Raw genomic sequence first — 13,931 nt, 5'->3', positions numbered from 1 at the left:
GATCTGGCTGCTCCCTCCTCCCCCACCCACCTCCCTTACCTGTGTCTGACTGGTCCTGGAAACAAAGGGGCCTTCTGTCACCTGGCAACAAAATGCAGAAAGGGAATGGCCGGTACTTAACACAGGTGTTCCCCCGCCCCTGACACTGTGTTGCTGGCCAGCTGCTCTGCCTTCCCCCCCACCCCTGCACCCCCAGGAATGCCAACACGCCTTGATCAGCAAGGTCGACTTCAGCCTTGCATGTGTATTGTATTGTGATTGTGCGGGTAGGGGCCCAGCAGGAGCAGATGGGCAATCTGTGAAAGTGTGGCCTTTCACAGTGAAGGGGTGGGGGCCCCCGGTCTTGCAGCAGAGCGCGAGGCCCTGGGCAGCTACACACACTGCCCATGGCTAGCGCCGGCCCTGACAACCGTGATTGCATTAATGAAAAAAAAAGTGATAAACGCAGTAACGGCTGGTGTGTCGATAGAGCGGCAAGGCTGGGGTTGTTGGATGAACAGATGACAAGACAAATTAAAAAACACCTGTCACATCACCTCCTCTCCATTGCAGGCACAGGCTCCCAGAGTCCACTGCTGCCAATCCTGACGATGCTTTTTTAATGCTGCTGAAATCAGCGTCAGGATTGGCCTGAGCACCGGTGATTTGCGCTTCCAGTTAGACTGGGAGCTTGTCCCTGTTCTCTCCAATCCAGCAACGCAGCGCGGGTTGGAGAGAGCTTCAGTGCGCATGACAGTTGGCTGGCCTGAGAAGGCTGACCAGACTGTCATAAGCACTGAATAGCAGTGCAACCACTCCTCCACCAGCCTGTCATCCCCCTGGCCTGGCCAATAGCGCAACAACAACAACAAAAAATAATAAACAAGGGTTTATTATGGTTTTCTTTTTCATTTTTTTTGGCTGCTGGCAGGTGGAGTGATGCTCCTCCACCATAGTGGAGGAGCCACCAATGAACAAACGCAGATGGGTGTTACCTTTTGGCTGCAAATTATCTACTGTCTTTGCCAAATGTTTATTTTTTGCTGATGTTGTTCAGCATAAAAAAAACCTCACAATGACGTTTAAGCATTCATGTCATCATGCATACACATACACTTATATGTGTCATGACACTAACGCAGCCACATACGGCATAGTCGAATAAGCCTGTACCTCTACCATCAATCAGTAAAGCCGGCACTATGCAAACACACTGCGACCCACAAAAAGTTATCCCTTAGCCTAAGACACCAGAGATGTCATGTTTTTTTGGGCGGGTGCAGGGGCTTTCGCCTGCCAGGCATGAGACAACCTCTCCAAGGAGCCATATATTATTTTTATGTTTTTCCTTCACTTGGGACAACTGGGCTCCCTGAGGAAGGCCCAATCGCCCCCACTCAGGGAAGGGAAAATGTGGTGGACTTTTAAAAAAATATATATATATAAATGGGTAATGTACCTGGGACTTTTCTAGCAATCTCCAGGCACCTCAATTTCCAAGGGAAGGGAAAAGGTGGTACTACGGAATGTTCTCAAATAACATGAGATCTACCAGGCATCAGCCATACATAGCATGAGACAGTCAGACACACAAGCAGACGAGTGAAGAGGGCACTGCAGCAGGATTCTAGACTCGCGGTCTGGTGGGCATTTTTAAAATAGCCCTGCAATCCATCATAAGCATGCAATGAAATGAAATACCAGCATTTTTGAAGAGCAAAACTACCTCCGGAAAGGTGTCCCGGCGCTGGGGGCCGTCGGGAAGTTTAAGCGAGTCACATGGTGCTGGGCTAATCTGCCGCCGGCACCGGGAATCGAACAGTGAACCCCCTGGTCCAGAGTCAGGCACCCTGGCTGCTGCGCTACACCTCTTCCAAATCCAATCTCAAAACCTACAGATTTCAATTGTGAGCTGCTAAACAATGTCTATAACATTCCGGTACATAAGAAGTAGGACTTAAACTGGGTCATTTAAATAACTATGGATTACTAAATCATTAAAAGACAGAAATCGAAATATACCAATTTGTCAAATTCTTTTGGCAGGTTTCCTTTACCAAGTATTTTATAGAGGTACTAGATCTTTTTTGCCGGTAATATCAGCAGAAATTTACAAAGCAAAAACAGCGCGGTAAAGTTTTGTACTTTGTGCATGTCATTCCCTATTACAACACAAGATAATCAGAACAAGCATTTACAATGCAACGGTCTCGCCTTTGCCAAAGTTAGAGCTATTGGCATTGTAAATGACAACATTTTTATTTATGTGTTGGTTTTGAAAACAGATAAATAAATGGCATTGTCATTTACAATGTCAATAGCTTAATCTCTCCCAAATGCGATGCCTATTGCATTTGCACCCACTCACACACCCACAGAGAGCCCCCCACACTCACACACAGCCCCACACACACACAGAGAGCCACACACACACACCCACACAGAGCCCCCCCCGACACACACACACACAGAGCCCCACACACACACACACACAGAGCCCCACACACACACAGCTCTTATTGCAAGCGCCCCGGTAACTGTTAAACTATCCGCAAACTTTCTTTTTCACAATTTCGAGATGACAGATTTTCTTCTAATTAAGCTTCCAATACCAGTTTTCGCACGTGCAGGTCCGTCCTGTTAAAAACATGAAGAATTTGAACGGACCAGACAGTGTAGAAATCGAAATATCGGCCATGATGTATCAAAGGATTGTACCCATTCTGTGTCTATAGGAAAATGTGTTGGCACATAGAAGTCACTGCTTGGTAATACCAGTCACAGAGACCATTTCTCTGTTATTTTCCATTTCCATTGCGTAAACATAGAAATGGGTGGAATGATTGCCTGGATAAATAAAGTCACCATGTAGTAAGGGTATTTCTTCTAGGTGGGGATTGTAACAGATTCTAGCAGCACACTTGTAATATGGGGGCTCCCAAGCCCTCTATAGCAGGCCCTAGAGGAACAGGGTTAGGTTACTAACCCTGGACTCTCAACATTAGACATCAGTGCTCTCAGGGGCTAGTCTAACCTGCTCAATTGAAGTAAACCAAGACTACAACACCCAGAATGCTTTAGGTTAACTACGAAAGCCCTCGACAATAAACAGTCGTTGGTGAAATATATGGAATTACTCACCGGACTGACGGGTGCTGCTGCTGAAATATTGTATTTAAAAGAAGGGGGATTTTTTTTGCTGCCTTTCTAGAGCAGGCACTTACTGTTTATTCTTAAATGGATTTTGCTAATACAGAACGGCATTTTATTTTCTCTGAATGAGATATGAGCAGGCTGTTTGCCATTCCGTTGGAGGATTTTTAAAAAGTGCTCTGCGCTGGTGCAACTTAATTAAGTTTTAGACTACTTTTTAGCGTAACCTGTTGTCTGATGGTTAGGAAATGTTATGATTGTGTATCGCTGTATATAGATTTTTGATGATTTTATGAAGCGTCTCGTTACTATTGTTCTTTTATATGGCTGAGATACCCGCCACCCCCTCTCAACACAATCCCCAAAAGGAGGGAAACCGGAAACAGTTCTTAAAGTTTTTGGATGTGGGAGGGAGTGACCCTCCCGGCCGTATTTATTAAAACAAAAATTAAAACATTAAACGTTTCATTTTATGTACAATTTCATTATCACATTGCGATGTTTGGCTAATCTTAACATATTCTCTAATACAGAGGTTCTCCTAGCCGAACTAGCATCCTACAAAACATTCTCTAGAAACACTGAAATTGTACATCCTAACGTTTAAGGGCCAACGGCAAGGTCATAACCGGTGTCAAGATCCCTAACCAGACTTACCCCTCCCACTTGGGAGGGGCGACAGCACAGAGGCTTACCTCAAGTGCAACTACTAACAATTTCCCTTGACTTGACGGGGGCACTTAAGACTCGACGCCATTTAAAGGTCGTTCGAAGACTTGTGTGTGGTATCTAGAAGGTATCGTGGACCTCCCCCCACCCCACACAACTTACCGCATCTGCCGTCGCAGATGACACTGGCCCCGGGAAATTCCCCAGGAGGGGGCTGTAACCCCTCCTACAAAGGAAGGGGCCTTGACCGCCTTTCCTTTACTTCCGGCGACCCGCCTTTAGACGGGACCGCCTCCCCATTGAGGGGCCAATGGCCACCTCTCCCGAGCGCTCCCATCCGTGTTGGGTGACGCCCACTCATAGGGATCTACCAATTAGTGCTCACCGATCATGACCTTACCGCCTACCAAAAATAAATACGACAATTCTTATTCAAACCTATGAAAACATTGGTCGCTACGACCGAAAGAACATGCTTAAAATGCAACACTACATCAAATCATTTTAATCATAACAACCTACACGATATTCACCATACTTTATTATGATCAACAACAAACTGATACTTTCACAGCCTGTAAACGAAATGGAAAAAACATACTTATAAATTCACTTTATTGCACAACAACTTGCTGTCCTCAGGGGCTGGTGGGTGGGTCAAAATTGGCTCTTCGTTCTGTCCCGAGCTCACGTGTAGCGAGGAGGTGCAGCTTCGGAGCACAAGAACAAGAGGACGTCTTCTGGTCTTGCGTCTCTTTTTATCCGTCTTCAGGGCGGGCGAAAACCCGCCCCTGCCTGCCCCTAGGGCGGGGCTGGCTACGTCGGTGTCTAGGCCAGCCCACTCTAGGGCGGGAAAAAGCGCGCCCCGGCTACGCCGCTTCGGGCATACCAGCCGAGACGCGCCTCCCGCCCAAAAATGGCTTCCCGGGGGGATCGAGGCACTCCGCCATACGTTCGGGGGGACCGAGTGGTCGCCCCTTTCCATGATTGTTGTTAAATAATCGAATAAAGAGATATGATGATGAAGGTATTCATCAGATTCACTGCTGTACCACTGCTGTACCAATATTTATTTTCTTTATTTATTTGAAGCTGTACATGGTCAGTACTTTTAGCAGGCAGGTAGTCAGTCTTCAGTCCTGAGTACCTGCACTTCTTTAATTTGAAATGAAGAGTTCCTGCACTTCTCAGCACTTCAGAAATACATCTACTCTTTAGGAGTACACAGGTACTTTAGATAGTGAGTACCTGCACTTCTATATTTCCCTTTGACCCGCTGAATATAGTACACACCACATTTGGGTGACACCTGAGCCTTTTCAGGTTGACAGAATGAAAAACGCAGTATGGACACAGCGCACCTTGTTATGAATCGATAATAGGAGATTGCATTATGTGAGTGTGCATAAAGACAGCATATAGACTAGCGCTAGGACACTGGTATGCAAGAGAGGGGTGTAACTCGTCAAAAAAGGCAGGACTCTAGCGATTAGAAGCAGCATGGTAATGTGCTCATTGGGAGAGATGTTAAGATAACCCCAAGACTGCAGTCCGAGAGCCTGAAAATATTTCACTACAAGGGGGTGGGGGTGAGAGGGGCGGTGGGGGGAGGGGGTCGCATGAAGAGGGCCCAGCAACGAAGCTGCAAAGCCATTTTTTCAGGATAACCACTGCATATGAATTTGTGTCGTGGGATACGCTGAATATCTGGCACGGACCTAGCCTTTGTGGACCAAGGCTGGAGTCCATGACAGTTATAAGAGATGAAGTAATGACGGCGGACGCGCGCACATGGCTTTGTAGCTGGGCCCCTTGACCCCAGTTTCACTTTTGGAGAAACAAAAAGCCCCACTGACATCCCGAGGCGCCTAGAGACTCTTGGGTAGCCAGCACTAATCAATCAATCAATAAACCGCCTCCCCCCCATCATTACTGCAAAGGCCCAGATGTTAATTTTAAACATCCTGGAACAAGCATGAACACATCATCTCCTGTAATGAGGTAAGGTAAGGAGTACTTTATTTAGAAAATCAAGTCCATTAAAGTGCAAAGTGTAAGTGAAAGGTACACAAAGAGAAAGTCAGCAAGACACTACACAAATTTAGCCACGTTTGTTAAAAAGTAAAAAGCATATGTTTGAAATGTGTCTTTAAAAATGTACCCTTTAATGGTTAATTGCAGTGCCTTTAAAAAGTGAGGGTATAATAACATAACATGATGGTCAGTGCAATTTCGTGATCTCCTTTAATGAGTTACAGACCACTGACTTTTGGTTAGAGCATGTAATATTCTGCAAACCTCCACAGTGGCTGCCTGTCTCGCAGGACACCTTTAGCCCGTCCAGTTTTTCATTTTTTTTGTTTCTTTTTACTTATAGCACTTTGCACTCTGGGACTTAGTTTTGCTTTTCCTATGTAAAACAAGTACTGGCAATGCCCATAGGTCAGGCTTATGAATGCAGTCAAGCCAAACCTAAAAATCCATATACCTTAATAACCACCCTTCTCCCATCGGCCCCATGCTGCCAGAGGAACGAAAGTAAAGTAAATTATCTAGTTACCCAAGACATTTTAATAACATTAGAACGATAGGTATGTACGTGCAGGTCCAAGCTCAGGCAGCTGGATATCACAGCTGTGTGGAGGCCAAAGACGTTTTTCGTAGAAGCACAGAAGTTCTGCTTATTCTAAACGTGTATACTTGACTCCCAATATGTGGGTGAAGCCAAAGCCACTCTTCTAGTGAGTCTCGACATAACTGTCTGACAACAGCTGCGCTAGCAAGCCGGACCACAAAAATGGAAAAAGTGTCATCCCTTTCAAACGTGTTAACTGTCCAATGGCTAAACAACACATATGGAGAGAAGCCTCAATTATTCAAACTGCAGGAGTCGATATCGTAATTATCTTTTTTACCACCAAACATAACAGGTGCATTGTTGCGCAATTTCAGTATGTTTAATCTCTGACGGTTCCCAATGCATCAGTACCTAAGACTTCAAGACTTCGTTATGGGTACTCCAATGGAAAAATATGCAGGTCTCAAAAACTAAAGAGCAGCAATATGTTATACCCATGGTGAAGAATAATAGTTGATGCTGCCCTAAAGCATATCCAAAGTTCACAATCACACAATTTTTATTTAAAAGTGGAAGCCGGATACAGTAGATGGAAATACACACAAGTAGCCACTAAGAGAGAAAATATCGCAATAAATTGGACCGAAGGCTCCCACGAGGTTTGAAAGAAATATGTGGGATAAAATATAAGCAACATTTGAATGTTGAAGTTTGCAGCTTTTTCACGCAAGGGTAGAACGCTAACCACAACCACAAAAAGGTAAACGGTGTTATTTCTAGGGATAAAAGAAAAGCTCAAACAGGGGGAAAACATGCATACTTACTAAAGAGTTGGGCGACTAAGAGGGAGGGGTGGTAGAATTTCTTAGATCACTAGAAGAAGAAAAACGCAGGTGCTGAACTTCCCCGGTATTCATTACCGTTAACAACTCACTACGAAAACACCAAGACAAATCAACGGCGTTCACGCACCAGCAGGTCATGAAAGGCAAAGCATATAGCGGGAAAAGCATGACAGCTAACACCTGGTACCCATTCGAGTGACGTTCATCTTTGCACGGTCAGCTCCCCTCACCATCTTCTTCAACATCTCGTAATTTTACAACGCCGGGAAGCACCTAAGCTTCAGACTGAAGGAAGGGGCGGGGCAAAGTAGCTGGCACAATACCTGCCACCAGTATCTGCAGGCATAAGAAGTAACCGATCATCCCTCCCCATAATAACCAGTCTTGGAGCCCTGACAGGATGCCCTTCGCGCTTGCGGATAAAATATCTGATCCCTCTATTTAACGGTCACTTCCCCTCACCTGCAAAATGTAGAGAGCTTCGGTACGGGAAAGGCTGTGCGTGAGCGCCGCCTGTCTTATAAAGCCTTGCGCAGGGCGGGTCCCACCACTGACGACACGCTCCGCCGAATGTTCCCGAGCAAGGGAGCGGGGCATATGACAGAGCCGGGAGTAGGGGACACCGGGGAGGAGTGGGAGACAACAGGTAGGGGGAAACTGACAGGAGGTGTGCGACCACCGGGGTCTCAAAAGGACAACAAGCCGAACTTCCGGTTTCGGGAACACTCCCGAACTTCCGGTTTCGGAATGTGCACACTCACGGCTGTCATGGGGCGGGACTTATGTCTTTCGGAGAAGCCCACGGAGTGGACGGCCCAGAGGACCGGTGGCAGCAGAAGGAGTGGCGGCTGAGGCCACTGATGCGGTAAGTGGGGCTTGGGGGCTTGGCACGTGTGTGTGTGTGCGTGTGTGTGTGTGTGTGTGTGCGCGCGTGTTTGTGTATGTGTCTGCCTGCCTGTGTGTGTGCGTGCCTTCAGAAGCGCGTCCACAGACCCTGGTCGGCTCGTGCACCGCTCTATCTCCCTTGAGGAGCAACTCGGCTGATATAGGTCTCGATGCCGAGACCTAAAAAGGTACAGACAGACTCTGCACTGAACAGCAACTGTATTTCCTCTGGGTAAGTGCCTGCACTCGATTTTATCCAGTACTAGGATTGAAGCCTTAAAGTAGTAGGACAGGGATACTAGGTCTTAAAACATCCATTAGAATCAACATACCTTTGAATTATTTGAATCAATATACTGTTCTAAAATTGCGTGCCTCCTACCGCAGCCCCCTTCAAACGTGGCCAAAAACAAGGTTACTGCATGGTCCCTTATGGTTGACCATATGTAGAAAATGGATAATTATGGTTTGTCGTTGAACTGAAATCAAGATGGTCTGTGCCATGTTCTTGATTACCCCAGGTCAGAGCTATGCAGCGAAAGGGTAACGATTGAGCATGCCAGGAATCGTAGAGGGAGAGGTGGCTTCGGCGGTGGAGGTGGTGGTGGTGGCGGCGGTGGCGGAGGTGGTGGTGGAGGAATGGGTGGCAGGTTCCCATCAAGATTCGGCTATCGTCAGTCCCGCAGTAATGCTCCCAGATATGGACCTCCAGTTCGTACAGAACACAGGATTATTGTGGAAAACCTTTCTTCTCGTGTTAGTTGGCAGGACTTGAAGGATTTCATGAGAAAAGCAGGAGAAGTGACTTACGTGGATGCGCACAGGAATAACCGCAATGAAGGAGTTGTCGAATTTGCTTCCTATACTGATATGAAGTCTGCAATTGACAAGCTGGATGGGACCGATCTGAATGGGCGCAAAATTAAATTGGTGGAAGATCGTAAGAAGCACAGCAGGTCACGTTCAAGAAGCTATTCAAGATCTCGCAGCAAGTCAAAATCTGCAAACTCCTCACGTTCCCGCTCCCGATCTAGATCTGCCCGTTCTCCTCGATCTCCCCGTTCTCCCCGTTCTCGGTCTCCTCGACCTGCACGATCTCCTCGACCTGCACGATCTCCCAGCCGTTCTCGTTCTCGCAGTCGCACACCTGAAAAGAAATCATTGCAGAAAAATAGCCACTCTGATCCCCCTGCTTCTTCCCCATCTCCACGTCCGTCTAAAAGACGATCTCGCTCCAGGTCAAGTTCAGCAGATAGCCGTAATTAAATGTTTTTGTAGCAATGGATGAGCGTTTTAGTTTCTGAATCCCATTTTTGATAGTTTTGAGAAGCTGGGGAGGCTTTTGATCGGGGGCAGGGGGTCAACTGATTGTTAAGAACTGATTAGTGAATGATCCAAACCTTTTCACATTACCAAATTGCCTGTATTCCTTTAGTATTAAAGTAAGGTAGGGCGCATGAGTCCAGTGGTTGAGCCCTACTACCTTTTCTTCATAGTTGGGGACCTCAATTTTGGCCTCCGGAGATGGGGAATCCCCCTTCCAAATCCCGCACGGTCAAGAGCCTTGGAGTCACCTTTAGTGAAGACCTCTCTTTGAAAAGTCAGGTAGGGACAGTTGTCTCCGCCTGCTTTTTTCAGCTGCGCAAGATTAGAAAGATTGCCCATCTCCTAACCCACTCTGCCCTGATACAGGTGACCATCGCCCTTGTGCTGTCTAGGCTGGACTACTCAAATAGTTTATATTTGGGTCTTCCAGCCGGGCAGCTCAAGAGGCTGCAGCTAGTTCAAAACCAGGCGGCCAGGCTGGTCTGTGGGCTTCCTAAATGGCAGTCCATCAGGCCAGGCCTGGCAGGTCTGCATTGGCTGCCGATAGCCCAGAGGGCGGCCTTTAAAACCGGCTGCATTATCTTCAGGGCACTACAAGGAAAGGGCCCCAAATTTATCATCAACTTGCTTGCTAGATATGTCCCCTCTCGCAACCTTCGTTCCAGTCATAAAAGCCTGCTCACGGTGCCTGTTGTTAGGAAACAACGTCAAGGCGGCAGCTCCTTTCACTTTCTTGCTGCCTCCCTCTGGAATTCCCTGCCAGCTTCTTTAAGGTCACACGAGGATATTCTGGCCTTCAGACAAGCCTTTAAGACCTGGCTCTTTAGAGAAGCCTATCCTTAGATGTTTCAGGCTGTCCTTCTGTTGTTGTGTTGTGTTTCTGGAAAACTTCCTACAGCGCCATGAAGCCTACGGGCGTACGCGCGCTTTATAAATCAAATTTAACATAACAGTTCAGGATAAAGTTCCTGCAAAATGTTGTGCTACTAACAAGTCCAGGAAGAGACCCATACGACAATGCGGGTAACACGCTATGGGAACAAAGCAGGGAACCCTGGGAATTGGGATAGTTCAACAATTTTGAGTAAAAGTATTAAGTCTTTAAACTGTTTGTTATGTCAGCCTGAAGAATAGACTTGTCCATGTGCGCAGCTGTGCTTTGCACCCAAAGGAAGGTTGTTTCTTCTGACACAAACGTACTGTAATGCACACAAAAAGAAATATGCCCAGCTGGCAAAACCATTTGTGCATCTAACTTCCACTTATTCACACAAGTCGCACGATTTATAAGTCACAAATTCAAGTTTGCAATTAATAGTGACAGAATTTACAGTTTATATGCAAGTAGACATCATGATGTTGAGTAAAAGTGCTTCAACTGGCGAGGAGTCTGCGTTCCAGAAATGCGAGGCAAGAGTGTGAAAACATTCGCAAACTCAGCATTGTGCTGCCGACGCTCACAAACCCTTCAAATGCAAATGGATAGGGTTGCAGGGACATTGTATCCAGGTTAGGAATGAGAACACCTCAAAGATGGAGGGTATCTAAGGAAAAGGGATACTCCAGAGGGACTAATATTTTCTCTAGAGAGTGGGAAAAAAGCACGCACTAATGCACTTTATTTGCTAAGCATTTAAAAATGCGAAAAGGTAAATAATGTAAACTCATGCATGTGCAAAGCCTTAATTAAACTTTCAATACACCCGGTAAACTGCGACTTCCGCTATTTTTTTTTTTTAAAAGCTGCAACAACGGTTTAAATCTACAAAAGCGTAAGTCTACACATATGATCGTTTGAGGGGGGGGGGCTGGAAGGGAGGTGGGGGGAGTTTAATTACAGTTGAGTTATGATGAAGCTAATCAAAAAGAAGAGAACCGTGAAGACTGAGAAAACTCGGCAGATGCGAGCTTGGGTTTAATCGCTGACATGTTTTATTGTTGAAACGTTCACCACCTCGGCTGAGGTGGACGAGATGTATGATTGTTTCTGTACATGGTCTGCTGATTTGGAGGAACACATTAATAAAGACATTTATAAAAAAAAAAAGTCTACACATATGAGATCGTGGAAATATACTTTCTTTTAAGAGACTCGATCTGCTGTTGAGAAACTATTTTCGATTTTGCACTGCAAAACATTCATGTGAAAAACACACTTTGGCAAAGCGCACCCTGTATCAATTAAGTGCCAATTTCAAACATATCAGAGGCGAGTATTGATTTAAAGCCACTGCAGTGGTAAGCTCCAACAAAGCAAACTAAACATTAACCATGTGGTGGAGCAAACCAAATGAATCATGACAAACTTCAAAATGCTGATTATTGTTACACCGTGCGTGTCTAGAAGCTATAAACATGAAGGTGATGTAAGCATTTTTCCCATGACATAAGCTACACATAAATCAAAGGTCTCGGTTGTTGCAACACATTGTCAACTATGTCAAATAAGCAAACAGTAAAATCTTTAAACAAAAAAGTGACAAAGCCATCCGGTAAAACTACATTTAAAACTAGAAAACTGATCTTAGTTTCCATCCCACTGATGCGCAAACAAATGAGGCAAGGTGGAAATGTTAAATGGCTTTATTAAATAGTGTATCCTTTGACATGAAGGATCTTTGAGTGGCTTCCCTTTTCTAAAAAATATTGATGTTGAATTTTCACCTGGAGAAAAAATCTTTATAACATGGTGATGGGGAAATAAGCATTTTTCTCTTTTTTATGCGGGGCGAACAATTTCAAAAACTCATTTGATCATACCTCATTTATTAATTTTCTGGACCACGTTTATCCCGGTAGAGAGACTCCTTATCTACAGACACCATTTGCCCACATGAGGAGATACCTTCCCGTGCCCAGTCCTAGTGCATCAGTTCATACTTAGTTTTGCATATTTTAAAGCAAATTACTTACGCATTCCTCGGAGTTTCATGCAGTACCAACCCTTTCGAACATCCACATTATTGCCCACATTGGTGGGTTTTCAGAATTCATTAATACAATTTATGACTGTGAAATGGCAACAATCCAGATTGTGTTTATCGGGAATGAAGAACGCACTTTTACAGTTTTCTGTTTTTGTTCATCTAACTGGACCGTAGGTGCATAGTAATGAAGTGCGATTTAGGGATTCTGTATTGAAACTAGATGCTATGCCCTTTGCTTTCAAACATTACTTTTTGGATTCCAGTAGCCTGCTTAACTGTTCTACCCTAATTTTAAACCCACAACAAACTAACTGCTAAAAATAGAGAAGGTGGGCGGGCAGAGTGGCGCTGTGTACACCTCACAAGCCTGGTGCAAAGTGCAAGGTTAATCGTTTTCAAACTCCTACTTTAAAAAGGAATATAATCAGCATCTTTTCATATTAAATTCCACTGAAATGTCTTCGGCTGGGGTAGGGCAGATGATGTTATGGAAGAAACTTTATAGATCTTTCACTCCTGAACAATTTCATTCCCCCACCCTCAGCCAATTTATGGTGAACAGCACAAAGTTAAAAGCCACCAATTTAACAGAATAAAAAATGACTAGCTGGCATAACTCTTCATATTGGGTAGTTTCTGTGTCACACAAAGCACAGCTCTTGCAAGGCTTGAGATGAGGATAGCCCATTAGTGCCTGTGACCTTGAGCTCAAACTCCAATATCTTTCAAGTCTCACTCCCTTTCTACAACCATTCAAGGAAGGTTGCATGCCTCTTTTCGATCTGCAGCTTAAGTCAGGTAATTGAAAACTCCCTGAACCTCATCCCTGCCAATCTAAACTCCGCAAACCCCACTTTACCTCTAATGCAAATTACCTATTTTCTACATGGAGCGGCAAGGACTATGTAAACAGGCCTTCCATATCCCAGCATCACCGGATATGTATTCCTGAATTGAGTGTAAGTTTTTTATTGTTGGTCCATATACTAATTACATGAACATATCCAATAAAATGAACAAACATAACACCAAGAATCTTCTGGGCTTAACAATGCTGTGTATCAGTCTTCCAGAACACTTGAACAGTGTGAATCTTGACTCGTTAGACAACAGTCCCATTTCCAACATTACTTGCATTACTCCAGATAACAGCTGAAGTAAACGTCAGGCAAATGCTGAACTGGTTCAAGAACAATATTCTGATGGATGTACAACAAGTTGGATTTTGACCCAAACACTCACTCCCAGACATCAAAGAATGCATTCCAGGACTTGTGAATGAAGGTCAGTCTATGACACTAATCCTGAGTGAACTAGCCGCAGCATTTGACACAATAAACCAGAAGATTGCCATTTGCTGTCTCCAATCTGATTTAACATCACCAAAGTAGTAATCGATATAATCAGCTCATTTGTATCCACTCACACCAACAAAGATAAGTTAACTAGTACATCCAATCAATCACGGATCTGTGGGGTTTTCCAGGGATCATGATTTTTCCTTAGCCATCTTCAATGCCTACCTACCTACATACATACATACACTTGCAGCCATTAGTGCATCTTTGG

At 45.0% G+C, this 13,931-nt stretch overlaps 2 protein-coding genes across 3 annotated transcripts in view; one reads left to right on the top strand and one right to left on the bottom strand.

Annotated features, from left to right (window-relative positions):
* The window catches only part of NSMCE2 (NSE2 SUMO ligase component of SMC5/6 complex), a 778,548-nt gene that overhangs the window by 387,490 nt on the left and 377,127 nt on the right, over positions 1-13,931 (bottom strand). The window lies entirely within an intron of this gene.
* LOC147724663 (uncharacterized) lies at positions 8,734-9,394 on the top strand. Its single transcript, XM_086966206.1, has one exon. It carries the CDS (start codon positions 8,749-8,751, stop codon positions 9,373-9,375), a length of 627 nt encoding a protein of 208 aa, XP_086822332.1. The 5' UTR covers positions 8,734-8,748; the 3' UTR covers positions 9,376-9,394.

This window comes from Lissotriton vulgaris, chromosome 4_1, assembly GCF_964263255.1.
Source record: "Lissotriton vulgaris chromosome 4_1, aLisVul1.2, whole genome shotgun sequence".
NCBI classification, from domain to species: domain Eukaryota; kingdom Metazoa; phylum Chordata; class Amphibia; order Caudata; family Salamandridae; genus Lissotriton; species Lissotriton vulgaris.
This window is presented reverse-complemented; position numbering and strand designations above follow the sequence as displayed.

What these genes read in the sequence shown, in the direction of transcription:
- LOC147724663 (XM_086966206.1), top strand. Translation starts at nt 8,749, where the DNA reads ATGGGTGGCAGGTTCCCATCAAGATTCGGCTATCGTCAGTCCCGCAGT.